This window comes from Amblyomma maculatum, chromosome 2 (assembly GCF_055883805.1).
Source record: "Amblyomma maculatum isolate TAMU_Amacu chromosome 2, ASM5588380v1, whole genome shotgun sequence".
Classification (NCBI taxonomy): Eukaryota; Metazoa; Arthropoda; class Arachnida; order Ixodida; family Ixodidae; genus Amblyomma; species Amblyomma maculatum.
Genome location: NC_139345.1, coordinates 39,728,984 through 39,751,431, shown reverse-complemented (window position 1 = coordinate 39,751,431; position 22,448 = coordinate 39,728,984). Strand labels below are relative to the sequence as shown.

At 51.6% G+C, this 22,448-nt stretch overlaps 1 protein-coding gene across 1 annotated transcript in view; it reads right to left on the bottom strand.

The window, feature by feature from the left end:
- RhoGEF64C (Rho guanine nucleotide exchange factor at 64C) overlaps positions 1 to 22,448 on the bottom strand; it is a 140,024-nt gene that overhangs the window by 58,816 nt on the left and 58,760 nt on the right. The window contains exon 2 of the mRNA XM_084593960.1: positions 8,693 to 11,363. Within this exon, the coding sequence (XP_084450086.1) occupies positions 8,693 to 11,297 (2,605 nt within the window). The 5' untranslated portion in view covers positions 11,298 to 11,363. The remainder of the gene's footprint in view (positions 1 to 8,692; positions 11,364 to 22,448) is intronic.

Sequence of the window (22,448 nt, the reverse complement as noted above, 5' to 3'; positions counted from 1 at the left end):
GGGAGCGAAAGAAGAGAGGGAGATATAGGTGCCGTAGTGGAGGGCTACGATCCACCGCGCTATAATGGCTTTCGCCTCATGGCACTTTAGTGGTACAAAATGCTATCCAGAATTTTTTCTTTATTTTGTCAGGTGGCGGCCTTTGGAACTGCCCATGCCAAACAGCAATACTCCATGGTCCCACACGGGAACTTGCCAGCGAACTGTCCACATGCTAGTGGATGCTGATTGATATGTAGTATACGGGTACAGCATGTTGGGTATGCAGAATAACGCATGTTGCTATGCAAGGTAGGGCATGTTGCTTACTTAGGACAGTGCAAGTTGCCCATTTGCAGCAAGAGCTCCTCGTCTTACACACATACCGGAGACCAAACTTCCAGCGCGAGCGCCCACGGCTTTGCCGTCAGCCCGTTGGTGTCCAGTATACCTGCAGTTTCCGAGCAACGGTGCGGCCACGGCGTCCTGCACAACAGCACACGGCGTTCTCGCCTATATAATGGCCGCGCGAACCGCCCCTTGAATCCGCCTTCGGGACCTGCTGGCGCGCGGTCTCTTTTCTTTCCTCTTACAAAACGGCCGAGTAGGGCAGTGCGTTGACGCCAGGGGCATGCCGCAACCTTGGTCGGCGGAACAACGGCCTACTATACTTCTGGACAGGATAATTGGGCCGCTAGCTGGCGGCTGATTACGTCACTCTCGTTTGGCTTGCTATATGCATTACCTCCTCCCCCCCCCCCCCCCCCCTCCTTGCTCGTACAGGTATCGCCTTGCCTCGTTAACGCTCCAGCTGAAAAAGGAAGGGCAGGTAGCAGAGGCGGTAATTACGTCGGAAACGCGGTCCTTATCTCGTTCTCTGAGTAAACGCATAGCGGGCGCGTACCTGCCTATATGTATGTTTACTAGAGAGTTCGACTTCTACATATCACTTCCTTTAGTCGAAAACCGCTTTCGAACCACACGGAACACGTGGTCTGTTTCTCTTTAAACATCGATTGGCACCTCGTTTAGAAGCGTAAACTAGCTGGCGCGCCAGAATTACTGATATGAACTCCACTGCGAAGTGACGCGGGGCTAGTGCACGTGGAGACACGGGGCAGCGCGTTGATACTTATCAAACTTTTGGCTCATTCGCCGTGTACATTTTAATGAGGAAAATGAATTCTAGATTTCGCGCACCAACTTTTAAGCGTGCAATGCTTTTAGTTGCTTTTCTTTTTCTTTTTTTTTTTTTTTTTTGCCATGAAATCTGTGCAGAACGTGAAGCCGTACATGAGGGCGTACCTGACACCGAATATCAGTCTCGAACTTATTCGAAAGATCTCAAAACCTTTCGCCTCAGTGCCCTGCAAAAGAAAAGAGAAACTCCCATTTGTTCCTATTCCGCAGAACTACTTCGTTTCCCGGTGTCTTAGACGACTCGGTCGTTGTGTTTTTCCCTTGTTACCGGACTTCCGTAAACACGTTACAAAGTAAGACGCTAAAAAACAACATTTCAAAGAGGTGACAGCTTTTGTGAGACCGACAATGAAACTTTGAAACTCTGTAGCTGTAGGCATACACAGTGTGTTGACTTCTGCCACTTCATCGGAATGAGATGAGCTGCATCAGCCGCATGGGCCTCGCGTCCGAGTCACAATGGAGACCAACCATGCGAGCCCGCTATAACCATGCAGTGGAGGGCTATCACCGGTGTAAGGTAGAATGGAAGCCCGTCGCCAGTTTCTATCGCCATATACTGAATACTGCGTGTATCTAAAGCGAACTCTGTTTTTTGCAGAAGACATCTCAAATGTACACTTCATCCCAGCAATGTAAAACTACCGTGCTGTAGTTTCAGGTTAATTACGTACTAGGCAATGGACTCCCCACTCTCGCGCTGCGTGTTCCAACTGGTAGGCTGCCCCTCTGTGTCCAATATCGTCGCCGTCCCCTCGATCATCTTGTATCGTTTCGGTTTGCATCATGAATGTTCGGCCGCCGAATAGAGACGACCGCAATCCTCATCATCATCACACAATCATCATCGTCGCCGTCGTCATCAGCTTGGCTACGTCAACTGCAGGGTAGAAGCTTCCCCCATATCCATCTAATTAATCCTTGAAAAGGGGACCTTATAAGCGCATTGCGAGACAGTGAACGCCCTGCATAATGCGCTAATGAGGAACGGCTGAATGCAGCGGCACTTTAAGCAGTTGCAGCAACCCTCGTGACCAGCGTCGAAGACGTACCGAAGAATAGGAGGAGGCAGGCCCGGCAGGTCGCGGTTTTGGCTGTAGAGTAACGTGGATGTGGCCGTCGACGCAAAATGCAGCTGGTCTGACCGAGACGAAGGTCTAGTAACGTTGACGAAAGTGACATCCTGCGTATATCGCTCGTGGTGGCGCCTCCTCCTCTTCTTAAGTGTACATTCCTGAGGAGCATGACAGGAACCAACCTTTTAGGCAAAATTGCGAATATTCTCGTAAAAGAGGGCACAACCTTTGTGTATTATGCATCCGGAGGAAAGCTAGTTAGAAAACTGAAAAAATTGCGCTTGTCAGTTTGTCACATATAATTATGGAGTAATCAATAAATGAATTAATGTTCAAACTTCGTTCCCTCTCATATTGTTCAAGACTGTATACATGTAGCCGGTGCTGGTCACACGGGTCGCCACACACCAGAAGTCGCAAAGAAAATCGACAGCTGTCCAGCCGATAAATGTTGCCGAGGACGTGTATGGGCTCCCCGAGGCTCCAGTGCGGCTGTCACCTCGCATAAGCCTTCTTAGAACGCGCTATGCCTCATCTAGCAGTGCATTTTTGCTTAAATCGTAACTATAGACGACGAAATACGCAGCACTTTTGCGTCTGCATTTTGCATAGGTTATCTGGATAACAGCATAGTTTGGACCCGGATGAGCTTAAAAATGCCGAGGCTCAGCTTCCCTGCATGACAGTAAAAAGCGCTTGCCTCTCCAAAAGCGTGCACTGTTTATGTGATTCCATAAGTACAGATAGGTCATTCTATACAGTCATCCAGGCGAAATTGGAAGACGGAAATGGTGCAGCAAACAACGAAGATAACTTTGACATAATGCATGTTTCCATAGGTATAGGGGGCTCCTGAAAGAGAATAATGACGGTGGAAAGGCGCGCCAGCCCGTCACCAATAGCTAGTATACAATCTGTCAGAATACACTTCTGTACCAATTTCATCCAGCATTTTGTAGATGTAATCATATCGCGATGCAGAAAGTTGACCGGTATACATGCGGCTGTCGACTTCTTTCACAAGCCGAAAGCTCTGTTGCATGTAGTGCTTCCTCTCAGCGCAGATATCTTGTGTAATCATATGTGACCAGCTCCAGATCTTTTAAAATAGCGTCTCTATCTTTTCCTCTTCACCCATTGCCTACTCAGGACGTAAATCTAGTCTGCAGCCACGCGTTTTCCAGACACGGCATTGATTTCGTCATATTTAATAACTTCTATGCCAAGCCTCGACGAAGCTGAAGTTTATAAAACACCGTTCGGTTAAAACTGTTTATCTTTTTATGTTCCAATAATTAACCCTTCCTTGACGAGATCTGTGATTCGATGTAAGTAAAATAAATCAAATAAATTGTAGAGTCAAACCTCCTTTTCACCTCGTGTCAAGATCGCGTGTACATCCCTGAATGTGGAACCGAATGCAAAAAAAAAAAAAAAAAAAAGTACAAAGAAATACAAAGAAAGTCATAGCGCGCCTAGATGGTGTGAACGTGACTCCGCTTATATATCGTTTAATCGACCCAGGCCATCCAAAAATGCATCACAAGACTTCCCGTGGTCTTCGCCACGGGTCCCAAACATGCAATCGCCGCTATATTGCAATACTACACGCTTCACTCCAGCGCGCTCCTGACGTGCAGTGTCTCCTGTTCGGTGACCGCCGGCCGCCGCCACATGAAACGAGTTATTCAGGTTGCGTCGACCGGCGCGCGGTATGAGTCTCGATATGTGATGCAGACATTCCGCGCCGTTCGTATGACCCGGTCTTGGTACATTATGTACGTATGTGCAGCCGAAAGCCTATAGGTCCAGGCTAAATGTGCGCCTGGATAGTGGCATATACGTGTGCGCAAATGTGGCGAAACAATATGATAGAATGAAAAGAAGAAGAAAAAAAGGAATAAGAAAGGCCCGCTTTGCACAGCGCACCCTCCTCCTCCACTGCAAGACGCGATTGCGGTCGCAACACCTTGCCAATAGCTCTCCATTGCGGGCGTTAGGCTGCATTAGCCGCGTGGTGGCAGCCGCCAAGGCGGCAAGACCAACCCTCGCCCGAAAATTACGCCTCTCCCTTTTAAGGTGCTCCTCTTTCTTTATTTTGTCATTCGCTATCGACGTTTAAGAGTGCTTTCGAGCCTGTGCGTATGTATACGCGTGAAAGTGTTATCTGACGGGCCCGCGTGTTGTGTGTGGCAAGGTAATGTGTTTCCAAGTGGCCGTCGCGAGGTGCTTTTAAACGCCTAGCGAGCTGGCGCGGGTCTATGAGGCCGCGCGGGGTCACGCGCCAAAGACGACCCCGTCGCGCGCGCGCGCGCCGACGTGTGGCGCAGAGGTCCTCGCGAGGCCTAGCGAGGCCGTGGCGCGCCCGCACGGCGATTACTTTTAACTACACGCAGGCCACGGTGTCCGCGTGGTGTTGCTCAAGCGGCACCGCGGAGTGACGTGCGGCCGTGTTGGGCCGCTAAACCGCTCAACTTAGCCTCTGACCGCAAAATCAGGAAGGACGCTTGCGGCCGGACCGAGCGCCAGTCCAGACGTGAGGTCTTCGCGGCACATTTCCGTCAGAACGTATTTCTGCGTGTCCTCCACTGAGCTGACGGCCGCTGCGTTGTGTGCTTTCTTAGCCCTTGTAAGAAAGCGCTTTGTATTCAGTGGAGACCCGAGTTTTGCCAGAACACTTTCGGAAATGTTGAGGCGGCTTCGCCACAATGCTGCATGACGTACTAACGGCGGAAGAGTAGATTTTCGTTGTGTCTTTTGTGAAACGAAATATGGTTACCATGGCAATCGTCCTGTTGAACTTGCAAAACAGCAACAAGCAAGTCCAATCGTTTATCCTTGTTTTATTGATGAACAGTGAGGCCACGGACAGGGCAACGTGGGAAAGCCATCTTAGGAAGCATATACATACGTTTTTTGTAATAAGAATTTTGTCAACCTTCTGGAGTCGGTGTCTGTTATCAAAGTATTCCTTGAAACTGCGTTTCAAGAATATGGACTTGCCAAAGTATAACTCTCGGACTATATTGGATATCTACGAAGTATAATCGACACTTATGTCGATTAAACTGCGCCGACCGAAGAAATATCTGTTAACGAGCGTTTTTGCACTTCGGCCCAAAATTAATAGAGCCGAGACCGGGACATACCTAACCCGCGACCACGCACTGAGTCTGCAGCGAGACGCCGTATACTTGTATTGTATATCCACGGCATCATTGTAAGGGTCGCGTTTTAAACACGCTGTCTCAATCTAGCAGCGCGTTTCCTGTTCGATGTAGCAGTTGCATTCTTCGCCCGAGAACACATCGGATGGCCGTTGTTTGCGCAGCGCAATGCGAGCACCTCCGTTCCACGGTCTTCAGAGAGCGACCGGTCGCAGCTATGCGTCGATATTCGCGCCAGCAGAGTTGTACAGAGTCTCCCCATTGTTCATTCAGGCGCAGATCCGCTCTTATTCCGGCCACCTTATTTAACCCGCGTGTGGGCAGAGCTTCCTGTGTAGCCGAGGTGCAACGAACTGCTCGGACAAACACAGCTCCGCTCGTTTAGCGTGACACAGATCTTGGAGCACGTGAGCGTATCCGATCGGCAATATCCGCCACCCTCCCAGGTGTCGCCTCACCCCGACCGGGCGCTGTGCCCGGCGCCATGTGATGATTCGATTCCGCCATTAGAAAAACAGATGACAACCGCGACGGGATTATATACAGCTCGTGCGTGACCGAACTGTCCTCGCAACGGTATATCGTCGAGAAAACGCGATGACATTATTTCTGATCACTGAAACGACGAGTCAATATGGATGCGTGTAGGGTGTCATTTGTCAGTTGTATAGAACAAGCACCCAAGAGACGCTTCATTGATTTGCCGGCCCCTCGGGGTGAAGACGGAGGACGGAGAACAGCTAATCGGAACACTCGAAGGGTACTGGGCAGGGAAGACGCCGGTCATCGAGTTCACGGCGCGCGCGCGTGGAGGTTTGTAACCGATATTCGGTTCATAGTTGCTTCATTCTGAAAGCAAAAAGGAAAAAAAAGAAAAGACACAGGAAAAAGTAAGAGAATGTGGAGGCGCTCTGCGCAATTACGGGCTGTCGTCTGCTCGTACGAGGAAATGTGCCGTCGTTAATTGTGGAAGCCTCGCAGATGCGGGGCCCTAATTGTACCGTGAGTGAAATCTATAGAAGGCGTTCTCAGTCTAGATTCTGTTGCTTGCACGCATTTCCTTCTTTCTTTGTCTTTCTTTTTCGCAGCTTGTTGAGTGGACACACAACTCTACTATGAAAGGAAGCAGTGAGTCTGCAGAGAAGAAAATTTATTTTATGACTTTTGCACCAAAGTTCTATATGCTTCGTGGTCGTATATGTTTCAGTGGAAATCTATTTGAGAACAAAAAAAAAAAAAAAAACAACAACAACTTGCTTTTCACTCATGTTGATGTAGTAATCGTTGTTCGAATGCGAATAATGTGTTGGCCTTCATTATGATCTTCTTAAGGTACTTGTACACATAGTAAGGGCATCTAAAAAGAAAGAAAAATATTGCCAGAGCGAATTTACAAAACTTAGCAAGTGCGCTTACTCGCATAACAACGTCGCCCAAGGCGGAGTTCTCTATCAAAGAACTGTGAGAACTGAAGGACGCGCCCTAATGGTGTGGATGGAGTGTATGAAACGTATTTCGGAGAAATAAAAAGAAAGGCCCCCTTGCTTTGCTTCAGCTGAAAACGCAGGATCGGCCATCTTGTCTTGGGCAATATTGCTATGAGAAAAAACTCACTTGCGGAACTGTGCATCTCCTATTGCACAAACTTTCTGGAAGACCAGAATCTGCATTTGTATTTATAGAGCACGTTGGCTCTTGCACCTCAAAGTTCAGCAATTGGTAGTTTATAGAGCACGTTGGCTCTTGCACCTCAAAGTTCAGCAATTGGTAGTGAACGCTACAGTGAAGCACTCGGAATATTTATTGCGCCGTACAAATGCAAACTAGCCCTAATCTCGTCCCTTAACGCATGGACGGGCTGTCTTCGGCACGGTTAAAACCCCGAGTGTAATGGCACGTTCTGAAGAGAAGGCAATGAGCGCCTGCAAGGCCATAGTGCGCAGAATAGCAAGCATTATATGCAGTCAACTGCCCGGTCAACTGCTTTTGCTGGTGCTTCTTTCATTTTTCCCTTTTCTTCTTGCCCTGTGTTGGCTCTATTTCGTGCTTGACATATATACGCGGGGATAAACTACGAAGATATGGGGCTGACCGCTTTTATCGGGACTATTTATAAAGGTGGCCCATTAAAGTTCGCATGGTTGATAATAAGGACTTGATCAGGAAATGCTCTCCACAATATGTGAACCAACCCAGAATTTTAAGAGCTCTCTGTCGCCTGCGATCACGGCCAGCCGTCTCGCACACGTTGCCCCTAGGCAAGATGAGAAATTCGCCGCTGCGCCCATTGCGGCTAACCGCTGGCGTGGGTTCTCCGCGCCGCCATGAGTCGTGCATCGCGTCCTCAAGACGGCGGTGTCCAGCCCAGTGTAACGGGAGAAAGAAGATGGGAGGGAGGGTGCCGTAAAGTCCCTATGCTGCTCGGCTGCTGCACGGCAAGCGCGTTGCCCGATCAGCCGAACTGGTCGGCAGCCCACCGACATAACGGTGCGGGAGGCCTAGATTGCTCGCCAGCCGGCTGGGAGGCTTAGCCGCTCGGGACGAGACGAGCCGCCATAGCGGCTGCATGACCCGCTTGCCGTTGCTGTTGCTTCGTCTCTCCTCACGCGTGTGTGTGTGTGCTTCAATGAATGGGCGAGGCCCGCCGTCAACCGCTTATTTCTCTCGTTTTTTTTTTTTCTGCTTTACTTGGAGGGGAAGGCAGTGCATCATTTGTGCTGCGGCCACTCTCGCTGTAAAGGAGGCGGCGCCGCGGTCGCTTTCGCGCGAGCTGCATTGCTGATGACGGCGGGCCGCGCCTTCTCGTTCGGCCGAGCGGCAGAACGTGTGCACACTCAAGCTTTCGCTAGCAGCACCCCTCCCTCCCCACCTGTTGTTTGGACGAGTTTCGCCTCCGTCTGTTGATGTGGGCCGCGAGTCTGAATTGGCGCAGACCGAAAGGGAAGCTGGCGCAAGCGCCGATCGAATTCCCCCCTGAAATGAGCCCGTTAAATGCGGACGGGCACATTTCTTCAGCTCGGTTTATTCGAAGGCAGATTTGAGTGCCGCTGCGCTGGCGGCGAAAGTCTCTGAAGTGGCGAGCGCGCAAGGCATGTTTCGGGGGCCGCGAGTGAGAAAAGAGCTGTTCTAAATTTACTGCCGGCAAAATAGACTATACGTAGGTGGTGGTTGATTTAAAGGAGGCTGTAAAAGAAAGAAGTGATTCGCGATTGCTTCAAACACTCCACCACATGTAAAAGGAAGAAACGAAGTAGAAGCGCTCGTACTCACCGGCAGATACTCGTCTCGGCGAAGCAGAACCAGCTGGAATCGGTGGAGGCGGTGACAGCGGTCTGGATATCCGATGTTCCATGGGCAAGGACAGCTTCATTTCGGAGGGCGCCTCTGCTTTCGTGGGTAGTACCTTGACACCGACCTTTTGATAGATCCTCGTGTCCTTAGAGTTGTTCATCTTCATGCTTCGCTGCTGGCTTAGTTTTTCTTCACGAGGCGGAGGGGACTTGGGGCGTTTTGAAACTTCGTTTCTGGAGTTCTTCTGTACATCGTGCTTCTTCCGGGCTGGGCACTCTGGTCTTGTGCTCTTCAAAGTATCGTTAATCTCCGAACCCTGTTTTACTGCAGTCTTCTCGGCGACTAGCTCTGCGTCCTGCTGAAGAAGGCCTTGACTGTTCACGTCCTCGTAATCCTTATTTGGGTTGGAAGTCTTCTCTGACCTAGCCTGCGGAACAATGGGGGTCTGCGTTGGAACAGGAGGTGCCTGAGATTTTTGCGATTTTTTAATCCCTGCTTCTGTTTTAGCTGTAGCATTGTTTGCTTCCAAACCGATGGATATGTCTTTCTTGCAATAGCGAGATGCATCGTGGGTTGATGCAACTTGACCGTCGTAGCATTCACTTCCAGAATCTAGAGCGTACGTGACGGGTTTAGGGCTCAAAGGAGGTGAAACCAACTGTCGGTTTCGAGAGGTTTCTGGTAGTGTATCTGGAGCATCACTCTCGACAAGGTCACCGCGAACGTCGTTTGAATGTCCGCCCTCAGAAACATCTAGGATAGGTGACTTACATTCTTCTTTTTGATCACCACTACCTTCTCGGAGGATGCCATCTTGAAGAGGGTGGGGCTTTTTCTCCGTAACATTGCTTTCAGCTTCGACAGCGATTTTTCCGGCACCGCTTCCTGTAAGTTTAGTTTCTTGTGAATCGTAGCTGGAAATCACCTCGTAGTCAGCATCAGATTCGTAGCTGGTGCAAGGGCTATCGTTATCGTTCACCTGAAGAGAAATGCCCTTTTCTTCGCTACCAGGCACGATGTTGATGTTGGTTCCGTGGCTACCGGAACTTGGTTGCGCGTCGCTATTGACGCTTACTTCCCCTTTACTGTAAAAGGAACCTTTAACCTGGTGGTACTGCCTGTCTGGCTCGTAATCTAAGCTTATTGCGGAGCTCGCAGGGATTACCGCTGACTTTTGCTCAAGTTTTGAACTTTGGTTCTCTCTCGTCTGCTCTATTCTAATATCTGTCCGTGGCTGGGACTTTACTTCGACTTTATGACTCCCTCTGACCCGAACTTCAGTGTTGAACTGCTGTTCCAATTTTAGTTCGGCCTTCCCAGCCCTCTTCTCTTCTCTCGGCGGCAGTCTTCTTTCTGCATACGTATCGCCTCCGGACTCAAATTTGGAATCGGCTTTCAGCACCGCTATGGCGTCGCTCTTGCGAGTCGGAGCAGTTTCCGTTGCACTGTTCGTCGATGAACTGGGCGCAGTTGCGTGGCGCCGTTTTGACGTGCTGTGCCCGTTGACGTACGCAGCCGGGCGGGACTTGGTGGTGACCGTCACTACGTCCCACGAGGAATCGAGACGCGGACGCGTCTTCTTCGCTTCCGGCCGAGCCTCGTGCGGGTTCTCCCAGGGCTCTTCCTCCCACGCCTGAGCAGATACACACTCGCTGCCCTCCTGGAAGGTGACCTTCTTGTACGTCCCGTGAGACGAGCGGCCCCTGTGCGTGGCATTGAGGGATTTCCTTTCCGGTGCCTTCTTCTTCTTCAGTATGCCCCTGGGCTGACTGCTCAGCGTCGGACTCTTGGCGGTGGCTTGCCGCACTGGAGAACAGGACTGGGAGCGCCGTGTGGATGACGAGGAAGCTTCGGCGCGCGTCTTGGCGGCTGCTGGCGCCGACACCTTTCGCACGAGCGGCGGCGAATAGGATATCTTAAGGTCCTTGAAGCGTCCTGCTTCCAGCCCCACGTCGCTGTCCTCGTCGTAATCCGGGTCTGGTTCTTCGGGCCAGAGTTCGAGGCTGGCCGGAGGCCGCGACACGGCAGCATTTTTGGCAGGAGACTGCCGCGAAGGTGGAGACCCTGGCTTGATGGCGGCGCTGGTGCCGTTCTTCTTTCCACCGTTCAGGAGAACATTGCAGTTAAGGTCGTCGTCATCGCTGTCCGGCGCTGCCGGAGTGCGGAGGTACTTCTTGATGAGATCGTACGCCGTAACGTCGCACTCGAGGATGGACCTACGTGATGAGACCGAGCTGAAACGATCCTTGCGGTTTAGCTTTCGCAGCAGAGGGTCACTGGCGGCTGCTGCGGCCAAGTAGACATCGGCCGCCGCCCCTCCTCCATGGACGACGCTGGCAGCCGACCGGCGTCTGGGAGCGTGTCCACGCCCGAGCGAGGCCCTGCCGAGAGACGCTGCTCCAAGTGAGGAGGCTCCCAGGACGTGGTAGTAGAGCGCGGCGTCATCGATCTCGGGCCGGCGGCCGCACGTGCAACCGGGCCTGCGGCAGCAACCCCGCACAGAGCCGTAACAGCGGGTATCGCCGTACAGGCCGACGGGAACCGCTGACAGGGTGCCGTACTTGGGCTGCCGCATCTTTGACATGGCTCAGACAAGAGGAGGCCGCGGACGCATGCCGACGACAAAGGCCGTCAGCTGGCCGGGAGCAACCTGCGACAAAAGATGTGCACGAGGTTAGACAGGTAAACACGAAATTGGACGCTGTCAAAAGAAAGACAGCCGCTCCGCTCGCCACTTAGGTCCTACGTGCGACAGCTTACCACTAATGAAAGCTGCTTCTACATACGTCGGTGCGTTCGGACATTATGCGAGTTGGCTCTAGCACAAACGCTTGCTGACAAGCAATAGTGCACGGCACTATATGTTCGCCGGCTGGAATTCAGCAATACTTTCCTCTGATTCTCACCAGGCTAACAAGGTGTCATTGAACTTGAGTAAATATTTTTCTCCTGCGGGGATCTCACCGGTCGGCGGAATCCCGCCGTGTCCGTTCCGCCTGCACTGTGGCAACCACGCGAGGCGGAAAAGAGTCACTACCCTTGCACCGGCGGCCGTTGCGCCCAGCACGCTCCAGTGCTTTGTTCGGCCCGAGGAGGCTTCGCCGCCATTTTGAGTTAGCGCAGCTGTAGCCTCGTGCGAACGCCGAGCAACGAGGAAAACGGCAATCCAGAGAGCGAACAGAGGCAGAGATCGGGTGCTGTCAACTACCATACAGGCTGTTAATGGTCAGTGCGTTCTCATTTGCATAGACAAAGAGCACGACTTATGACGAAGCGATCGTATACTTCTGGCTAGCAACACGAAGAGCGCGACCTCTCGTGCGTGATATCAAACATTTGCAGCAGCTGCTGGACTCAGTTGCTATGGCCGTTAATGAGAAAGTCGTTTGTCTTGACCCTCACCCTATGGAAACATTCGCGCAGCCCAAGCGAGCAAGTGGTCGGCAGCCTCCTCGCGTGCTGTTCGCACTACAAGTACGCTAGGCGGTTGCGTGTGCACAGCGTCACGGATGCGTGCGAGCAGAACCCTTACACGTTTCGGGTCTGCAGCACGCAAGGCTTTCTCTATATATCTAGGGGAGTCTGTGTGGACAAGCCCGGGAAGCCTGGACACTCGCCAGGCTCGTTAGGAGCTGTACTATCTATCTTTCGCACTAGGGTCCTGCCTGTGCTAACGTCGTACGGAGTCGTGTATAATGCGTGGAAGAAGAAACTAACCCTTGCTAATGCGTCGATCTCCGCCAGAGAGCACGAGGGGAAAATCAAATAAAGAGAGAACTCGAAGGAAATAGAAAAGGGAGAGGGAATGTATAAGGCGGAATCGTGCATCTCCTTTTTTTTTTAAATTGGTTCGCAGGAAGGGAAAGGCGCAGTAACTGTCACACTTGCTCTGTGGACACCCGAACCGCGCCGTAAGGGGAGGGAGGAAGGTGGGAATGAAAGTGGAAAGAGAGAAAGAGGAGCCGTAGTGGAGGGCTACGGAGTAATTTCGACCACCTGGGGATCTTTAACGTGCGCTGACATCGCACAGCACACGGACGCCACTTCGTTTCGCCTCCATCGAAACGCAGCCGCCGCGGTCGGGTTCGAACCCGGGAACTCCGGCACAGTAGTCGGGCGTCTTACCACTGCACCACCCCGGCGGGGCTCGTGCATCTCCTTTTATAAGTTTTTTTTTTTTTTCTGCGCGAACTCAGCGTGCAGCTACAAATATACCTCCTGCCTGACTAAAGATGACCGGATAACCTTCGAAAGTCATCTTGCATGCTATTAGCGTTCGCAGAGCGAGATGCTATACGTTCGAATGGGTTGTGCGGTTCAAAGATGCATATACACCCCTCCCCCCCTCCCCTTCCCCCCTTCCCCGCGTAAGAGTAAAGCGTAATGCTCTTCGAGGACATTGCTGTAGAGTACACTCGTCTTTTTGAGCTATCCTCGACCGCGATCACAGAAGCGTGAGCGCGCGCGCGCTCGCTCGCTGCGCGCCGCCAACGCCGCTACCTGGAGTCTTGGTTTATTTCGCGCCCCTATTTCCGGCGGTGATTATTATGACCCAATCAGGCACGCGCTCGGCGGCTGCGACGTGCTCCGGTAATGGCGCATCGCCGTAATGTAGCCCGAGCTGGGCCTCTGAGCTCGGCTCGCGCTCGTCAGGCGCCGCCGCTGCTGCTGATGCTGATGGTTCTCTGCTCTCGCCGAGTCGTCAGTCAGCCAGCGACGCACCGCGCGTGTAGAAAAATTCCAGCCTAGTCCTTAATGCGATTGCGCCGCAGACTCGAGGAAACGAAACAAGCACCCGTGCATGTACACGCTGGCTCGCACCCGAAGAGAATAAAAGGAGGAGGAGACGGACGGCGTAGGGAGGAAAGAAAAAAGAAAAAGTAAAGTAAGTGCATGTTCAGGACATTTGCGGCATTCCTGCTGGCGTAATCGCTGCTGCTGGTGTCATGCGATAAGAGAAAAAAAAGTGAAGAAAAGATGCGGGGACCGGGACGTGCATGCAGCGTTGCGTAGTCTGCGCTCGTCGTTTTACCGGTCGGAATCCTCGCATTGTGACAAACGCACCCGTCACATTTTGCAGGGAATCCTCGAGCTTGGCTCTGCCCTACGACGACGTTAGTTTGAATTGTAAAGTGGCAAACGCTAAGGCGTAAGCTACGACCATAAGCTAGTGTCTTTTAAGGTTTTGTCCTTCGTTCTCCCATGCATAGCGAGTTCACCGCGCTTCCTTGACCGTCGCACTCGAGCTTTTTGGTGAATTCCCGTGACGTGCGCGCCCGTATGAAGAGGAAAGTGCTGTCCGTGGCCTGGGCTGCCCGGCTTAGCTGTTACGGCAGCCTCGAAGCCGGCTGCCTGTCATTCCGGAATGCAATAATAATCGCCAGCGCTCTATAGTCGGTCTCGTTTCATCGCACACGTTTGCGGTTTCGCCTGCCTGCCCGAGAGAAGCGCTTCCGCAATCCGACATCCGAGCAACGTAATTGAAAGTTGAAATCACGGGTCTCGCGCCTACCGGTCGACGTATAAATTAGAGGGGCGAAAGGTATCCTCGCACTGCACCCACTTTCCCTCCGCAACTGCACGGCGGCTGTAGCAGCTTCCCGATCCTGCTGTTGCTGTCACAAGACCGGTGCTTTCAGTCCCGTTCACAGCAGACCGCACTTATCTGGATGAGAAATACAAAGTAACACGAATACACTGAGCTCATAGCGCATATTCCAGAGCCGTCCGTGGAGGGATCGAGTTAGGCTCCTCTAGCTACAATGTTGCGGGCCTTGTAGACCGGCCCACAGTGTCAGATTTGGGGTATGAGCATTCGGTAAATGAATATAACTTATTTTACCGTCATAGTTCGACCACAGAAATACACATGCACCCAGACCCCAAGCTGTAAGGAAGCAGTTGAAGTAATTACTCGTTAGCATTCACCCCTGCGCAGCCTCACGGCTGCAAAGGAAAACTATACGAATTTCACGAAAACTTTGCTGTTGAAACATTCGCCCTGGTCTGGGTTCAAACCCCGTGACTGATGCCTGTCTGAGGCAGTCACTCTAATAACTGAGGTAGCCAGAGCAACTATCGGATCGCAGGACAAGAGAGGATTGTTCAATAAATCGAAGCAGGGACGGTGTTCGATATATCGAATGCTCCGGCTGAACGCAGCTTCAATAAACGTGATCAATAGTGCTATACTTTTGCATGGGGTGTACGAGGGGGTGTTCTAACTGTTCGAACAATAATTCGATACGTTCGGGCTCGACTGTATATGCATTTGACAAAAGCTGTATATATTGTATCATGACGTGAACGCAAATTCGATAAACGCGCTCAATGCATGGGGACCTTTGCATGGGGACCTTTGCATGGGGATACTGTAATCGTTCGATATAAGCAGTAATTCGATACGTCCGGGCTTGAGCGTATCTGCATTTGACAAAGGTCATATATATTGTATCATGGCATGTATATATATATACAGGACATGTTATGATGCAGGAATTGAGCGCTGAAGAGCAGGACGTCCTCCACGCAACGCCGAGGAAAAGATGGGACATGAGCAAGGCAGTGTACAACGTTGCCGACAACACGTGGCTCTTTCCTGCGTTGTTTCGCAAGCATAGCTGTGTGGCGCTGTAACACGCACTTGCAGGCAGTAGTAGTATAATGCACTTTATTCAACAGGCAAGTGCCGCGATTATGGTCCCTAGTGGTGGCCCGCTTCTTGCTGCGGCCGGTAATATGGCGGCAGCGCGTGCTACCTCGTGGAAACCGGTATGCGTGTTTGCTAGCTTGTATATGCAGAGGGGGGGGGGGGGGGGGGGGGGGGGGGGGGGGGGGAGCAACTGCCGCGAAAGCGAGCACTGCACGATTAGGCAGTGGCAGCAACGGCGCTGAGGCCTGCGAGAACAACGGCTGCAGCCCTTCGGTCCCGTCGTGCAGTTGCTGAGAGCGAATTTGAAGGAGGCCGCAATTTCTCTGCATATCTTACGCGCGTGCGCCGTAGCTTTGGAGCTGCTGCCGAGCGAACGGGCCTATTTTGAAGTATGCGGCTATTCAAAATTTCGCAAGCGGACTTTGCCACGACAATGACTTGACCCAAACAACGCGGCCGACCGCACACATTTAGCCGTCGCTGCATGGGAAACAGAAGCAGTATTTGTTTTAACTTTCCAAAACGTATCATACTTTCCGCAAACACTCGTGGGCGATCTTATAGTTGCATTCGCGACTCTTCTATAGCGAGAGCGCCGCCATCTGTTTTTTTTTTTTTTTTTCCTTTTTTGCCAACTATGAGATGTCCGAAAGCCCGTCTGTGAACTTTGGCATAAGGTCAAGGAGGGGACGAGGCAGTGCATGGGTGACATATGATTAACCTTCATAAAGTAACGTCATCAGAAGCGATTATGTAAGCTAAGAGCGCTATTTCTAACAAAGACTGTGCATTAGATCGGCTTTTCTTTTATTTTCATCGACAGCAAGCCAGGACTTGTGATCGCCTTCGGCTTCTGCTGCGTGCCTGCGTTTACAAATATGCTTGCAATTTCACGAGTACATATATCGACAAACCTGACATTCTAACCGCGTGCTGTTTCGAATGCGTCGAGTTCAGAATGAACATAAAGGTGACTACCAACACATTACTTCATTATACCTCCTAGTTAGAACCACTGAGCTCGTTATTGTTACCACGACGTATCGTCGGTACACTAAGCTTTCCATTTCCCAACATCTGACGCCACATTTACTGCTGATGGAAAACACGTCTTTGTATTTCCCACATAAGAAGCAGCCTCATATAACTGCAAGTTACTCCATCAAAAGCGCCCTAGCATGGAAGCTGGTCGCGCGAAACGTAAAAAAAAAAAGCAAAAATACATAACGTAAAAAAAAAAAAGCAAAAATATGAGTAGGGAAAAAAGGAGTGATCGTATGAAAAAGAGCCTGGTTAAGCGCGCATACTGCGAGCGCACGAGAAATGCTCCGCCACAATATGCATCACACTGCGAGAATGCACAGAAGGCGACAGGCAAGCGCCTCCACCGCAGCCTTGGAACGTGTCTGCGCGCACGTACTCGTCGCAGTCGTCCGGCGATCTGTGCGCTTTTTTTTTCTTTTTTTTCTGTCTTTAAGGAGCTACTGTCGCTTGCAAAGCCAACACGACGGCGATTAATCGTTGCGGTCCTGTCACGTACGGCACAAGTGATTTGATGTGAACTGATCCAACGTGTACAGACATACCGAGACGAGGTACCCGTAGATATAGGTTAAATGGCCACGTCTACGTACACCGAAGAGTTGAAATCACTAAAGAAAAAGTGCATTCACTGAGATCCTGGCAACGGATTTAAGATCCTCGGCTGGAGAAATGGGAAAGGAAGCCTTTGACCAAAGCTTTGTCTTCACCAGCACTCTCACGTAATTGCTACTGAGGCTATGATGAAGATCACCGATGAAGAGCACTGCTTGAAACCATGGACATGACAACAAAAACTGTGTTGTATATTCAGGTCAGTGTTTTCTACCACTGTAGCCCACCAACATGCATCGGTGCGTGTAGTTCGTTTTATGGTCGGGGAAGTGTTACGGCGACATGTTCTAATTCGTAAAGGATTTCTAACATCGTATTTACTTTTTTCAAAGCACTGGCTGTCGTGCGATCACGGTGCCTGGCGAGAAACTGGGAACAAGTGGCTGGCCATTTATTTCTTCGGCATTTAACGAGCGCTTCCAAAAAAAAAAAAAAAAAAGAGAATGTGGGGGCGTGCAAAGATAAAGCCTTTTCATTTTATTGTGTTGGTCGGGAAGTATTGTGAAGCCCTAATTTTAAATCATTTTGAAGAAAGGCAGAACAGAAACTGTGAAAACGCAACAAAAATAAAATTCTAGGCAAAACATCTGCTCAAAAGTTTCTATTGAGCCCAGCGCACTGCTCTCTATCTCTCTCTCTCTTTAACACACGCACGCACACATGCACACGCGCGCGCACACACACGCTCACGCACGCACAGACACACACACACACACACACACACACACACACACGCTCACGCACGCACACACAGACACACACACATGCTCACGCACGCACGCACGCACGCACGCACGCACGCACACACACACACACACACACACACACACACACACACACACACACACACACGCACGCACGCACGCACGCACGCACGCACACACACACACACACACACACACACACACACACACACACACACACACACACACACACACACACACACACACACACACACACACACACACACACACACACACACACACACACACACACACACACACACACACACACACACACACACACACACACACACACACACACACACACACACACACACACACACACACACACACACACACACACACACACACACACACACACACACACACACACACTAAACCGTGCCGTGGTTCTGAAGCCTCTCTCGTTCAAAGTGGACATAACGAAAGACTGATGCAACGATGGACTCGGATATAAGCGGAAACTTGGATACAGTGCATATAACTTTGACGTAACGAAATACTCGTATAAATCACGGCCTCCGAATTTCGTGCACGGTGCCCTCAACTGAGCTACGGTGGCGTGTGTCATAAGTACACTGCTAACAAATAAGAATTGTAATCATCGCATTAGATTTCTTGTTTTGATTTTTTGTTCTGTGGAATAATTCGTTTCATGACGAACTCGTCGATGGGTGGCCTCAAACTGATTATCATTTGAAATATCTCTACCAGCTTTCTTTGTCATCATCGTCAGAAATGAGTTCTCAAGGGATCCCGATCTCACTCCCTTAGTTCGCTCGCTTTTCTTTAACACCGTAGGCAGACGAACTGGAGAGCGCAACAACTGTGATGTCTGAAATTTTCACGGGGCAGCGGGAAGCTACAGGGACATGAAGACATCATATGTGTCCTTATGGTCCTACCGTTTACCACATTGCTAGCTTTTTTTTTTTTTTTTTTTTCAAGCATGTCCGAGCACCTCGGCCAAGTGTTCGTGCTTTAACGGCTTTTGCATTCGGGCAACTCATCTAGATTAACGCGCAACTGTTAAATGATACGCTTCCAAACCGTATCACACAGCCGCCTTGCGGAAGCATTATGGCATAACGTGATAAGATTGTTCAAACAGCTTCAAAATGGAACACGTAAGGAGAAATGCACGACTTGCACCAGAAAGCTCGTGCCGAAAGGAGGTTCGCATATTCACCACGAAGACGGCATAGGATAGAGGAAATTTTTATACTGAGTCCCAGTTTTTTTACAGGCGGTGTGCACACCCTTTGTGGGCAACCTACGACTGGCCTGCAAAGGTAGCGTGCTTATTTCCTGCTTCCTTCCGTGCGCTCTATTGCGTTATTATTATTGTTATTTTTTTTTTGGCGCCCCTCTTGGTTCGCCCACCCTCTTTTTCTCGGGTCAGGTGCTCCAAATGTGGACGTAGCCTACGCAGCCGTTACGGCAAACGGGGCCCATACCGGTCGCGTCTTTCGCCGTAAGGGGGGGAGCTAATATACGATGTTCGGTCTTTCTATGATGAAGATGCTATTAATGATCAATATCGCGCAAGCTATCCTGCCCTTCCGCACACAGCTTCTTGTTCGCACCTGCGCAGCCACCGCAATGTTGTACAGGGGACAAGAGCATCACGCCTTGCCGACACGGAGGGGGGATACGGCGGTGCTGTTCTGGGCGCGTGCACGCACAAAAAGTAGCGGCACACCGAAGAAAATAAATGGAGAAGGCTGAGGTGGTGGCTCTTTCTTCGTGCCGACCCCCCAAGCGCGGAAGCGTGAACGCGCTGTGCAAGGCCCGCACGACCGGCGCGTGGGTCACGCTCCCTCGGGCCGGCCGGCCGGCCGCGCGTGGGATGCGTCCAGCACCAGACCTTGCGCCCACACCGCCGCGCCGAGCAGGGAGGTCACGCTGGCCTCTGCCGCGCTTCGCCCAAAGAGAAGGGGGTGGAACACACGCGTCCGCCCGCGCGGACGGGGCTGGGGACGGGTCCCGTTGGCCCCGTATATCAGAGCTGCTCCGCATGCAAGGACTTCTCCTTTATCGCGAACGAGTATATAAGGTGATGACGCAATGAGACAGGGCCTTAGTAACTCATCCTCTGCTTCGAGCTCTCTCCGGCCTCAGAACGCCTCCTGCCTCACCTCGCAGAGCAATCAAAGTTGGCGGCGTGCGATACATGTGTTCTATGGACTCATCATTAAGAGCCACGGTGCACAGAGAGAGCGGACGGCCGGACGCTCAGCTGTCGCGCGTGGGCGGTGAGGGGGCGTGTTTTATTGTCCAGTCGTCCGGAACAATGCAGTCTTCTTCTGGAGCGACGGCTTCACCTGCCTCGACCTCGATAAGGAGAGACGGGCACGTGCAGCTGTCGAATCCTTGAACCGGCCGAGCGCTGTCCCGACAAAAGTGGGCTTCCGCTTCTCGGGGCTGCTGACGTCACGGACAACATCTGCTACCGTGAGAATACTTTGGTTCGAAATGAATAGCTGGCCTCACCAGTCTGCCGGAAGGAATACTTTACCAGATAGGACGCGCTTACAGTGCCGTGAAATTAGATAACGCTATGAAATTAGATAACTTTGGCGGGCACGAGAGGAAACAACGAGAGGATACCAGTTTTATACTGACATCGCACAGCACACGGACACCAGTGGCGTCCGTATGCAGTGCGATGTCAGCGCACGTTAAAGATCCCCAGGTGGTCGAAATTACTCCGCAGCCCTCCACTACGGCTCCCCTTTCTCTCTTTCCACTTTCACTCCCACCTTCATCCCTTCCCTTACGGCGCGGTTCGGGTGTCCACAGAGTAAGTGTGGCAGATACAGAGCCTTTCCCTTCCTGTGAACCAATTATTATTATTACTACAATACATACATTTCATCACTGCTCGTGACAACAGCGATGCATTTTTTCTCGGCCGTGGTATAATTGCTTTCAGCACGGGACAAAGCTGAGACGGCATACGCGATGTCTCGCTGCTGTATCTGCGTACAAAGCAAAGATGTGTCCGCGCACGTGTCCGTTGCTTGCGACCTTATATGATGCATGGTCTTTATGAGGTTTGTAAATTGAACTACTTCGTAACCGTTGATTAAAAGCCGCGTTCCTGGAGATTCCTGCCTCCTTTCTTTGCACAAAGGTTCTTCACTTTTAGATGTCCACCATTATATGTGCCTCCTTGAGAAACTTCCGGCCTTGCATTCTTTTGCGCTGCTTACAGGGGTTCCTGTCACCTTTAGCGCTGAGCACAAGCGTCACCCAAGAACAACGGTAGAGATCATAACTACATACGCAAAGGCAGAGCTCTTTCTTGCTTCTGTGTCACGGTCAACGCGCGCAGTCCGGCCATCGGCGCCTTTAATGGCCGGGCAATTCGAGCCAATTGTCCGCCTTTCCAAAGCACCGTTTCGGGACCGGGTCGAACGGCAGCGCAAGCATGGTCCGAGAAAGGCGGCCGGGCCATTCGAAGGAACCGGTGCGTCCAGACGGACAATGGCTTCGCCACGCCACGCTGTGCGGGCCGTTGACACGTCGGCGCCGGTGGGACAATGAGCGTGGTCGCCCCTTTTCAGTGCCGACACTACAGTGACTGCAAAGAAGGCGCAAATGCCGTGCGCTGCAGCCACTCGTTCTTGCCTTGGCAAGGTGGATAGCGACATGCGGTCCAGCTTCGGGCCACTGCTTGACCAACGTCCGTTGAGCGGAAGCGTCGACGTCGCTCTAGCATGGTGCCAGGACGCTGTCGGCCAGCTACCGCGGCTGAACTTAACGCTCGACAGAACACGAAGTTGTGGTTTCCACGAAGAGTAAGGAGTGCTGTTGGAACGCGCAACCAATGCCGTAACAAAATGATCTCAGAGGTGTAAGTGAACGTTTTCTTATTCAGCGGGGTGGCCGCGAATGGGCATGAATGGGCATAACCAAACTCCAGTGCAGTGAGTATGCGTCAGCTGTCTCTGGGCCCACTTCGACGCGTCTCTGAGCACTTGCGAACAGAGAAACGGCCAAACGAAAACAAAATGAGAAACGTAGTTACGTGGCTTGTGCACAGCCAACTAAAATTTCTTGTTGCCAGCAAGACGCTAAAGTTAAAATTTTCTTATTACGAATTCTCCAAGACAACGAATTTTCTTTCTCTGATGGTCGGAGTTTGCCCAGCTGCGCTCCAAAGGGACGAACTAGTCTCGAAGTTTCAAACCATCCGGGCCCAAAGAGTTGCTCTCCTGCACAGACTCTCGGGCGGACGTGCCGAATCTCGCCTTCGGTCTCCGTTTAGACACGTGGCGAATATTCGCCGCCAGCTGCCTCGAACTCGGGTACATTAGCCTCTTCGACCAGATTATCTCCTCTCCTTGGCGCTTCGTCGGCGGTGCGCCAGTAAAGGCAACGGTGCGACGCGCGCGCGTCAGAGCCCGAAGAATGCCCGGCGGAATCTTTACGACGACCGGACGGGCCCGGACCAGATCGGACTCGTGCTTCTTCGGGCCGCTGCATGCGTTCCTCCCTTCTGTCCCTCGACTTGCCCTTTTCCATCTACTTACTTTTTCTCCCAGCGCCTCCTTTGAATTACGTGCCGCTGCTTTTTAAAGAGAAAAAGGGGAGGAGAAAAAAAAAAAAAAACTCGTTCGGCTCGAAACGACGCTCTCGCCCGTGGGACAATGGCTGACAGGTGCCGCTGCTGCGGTCG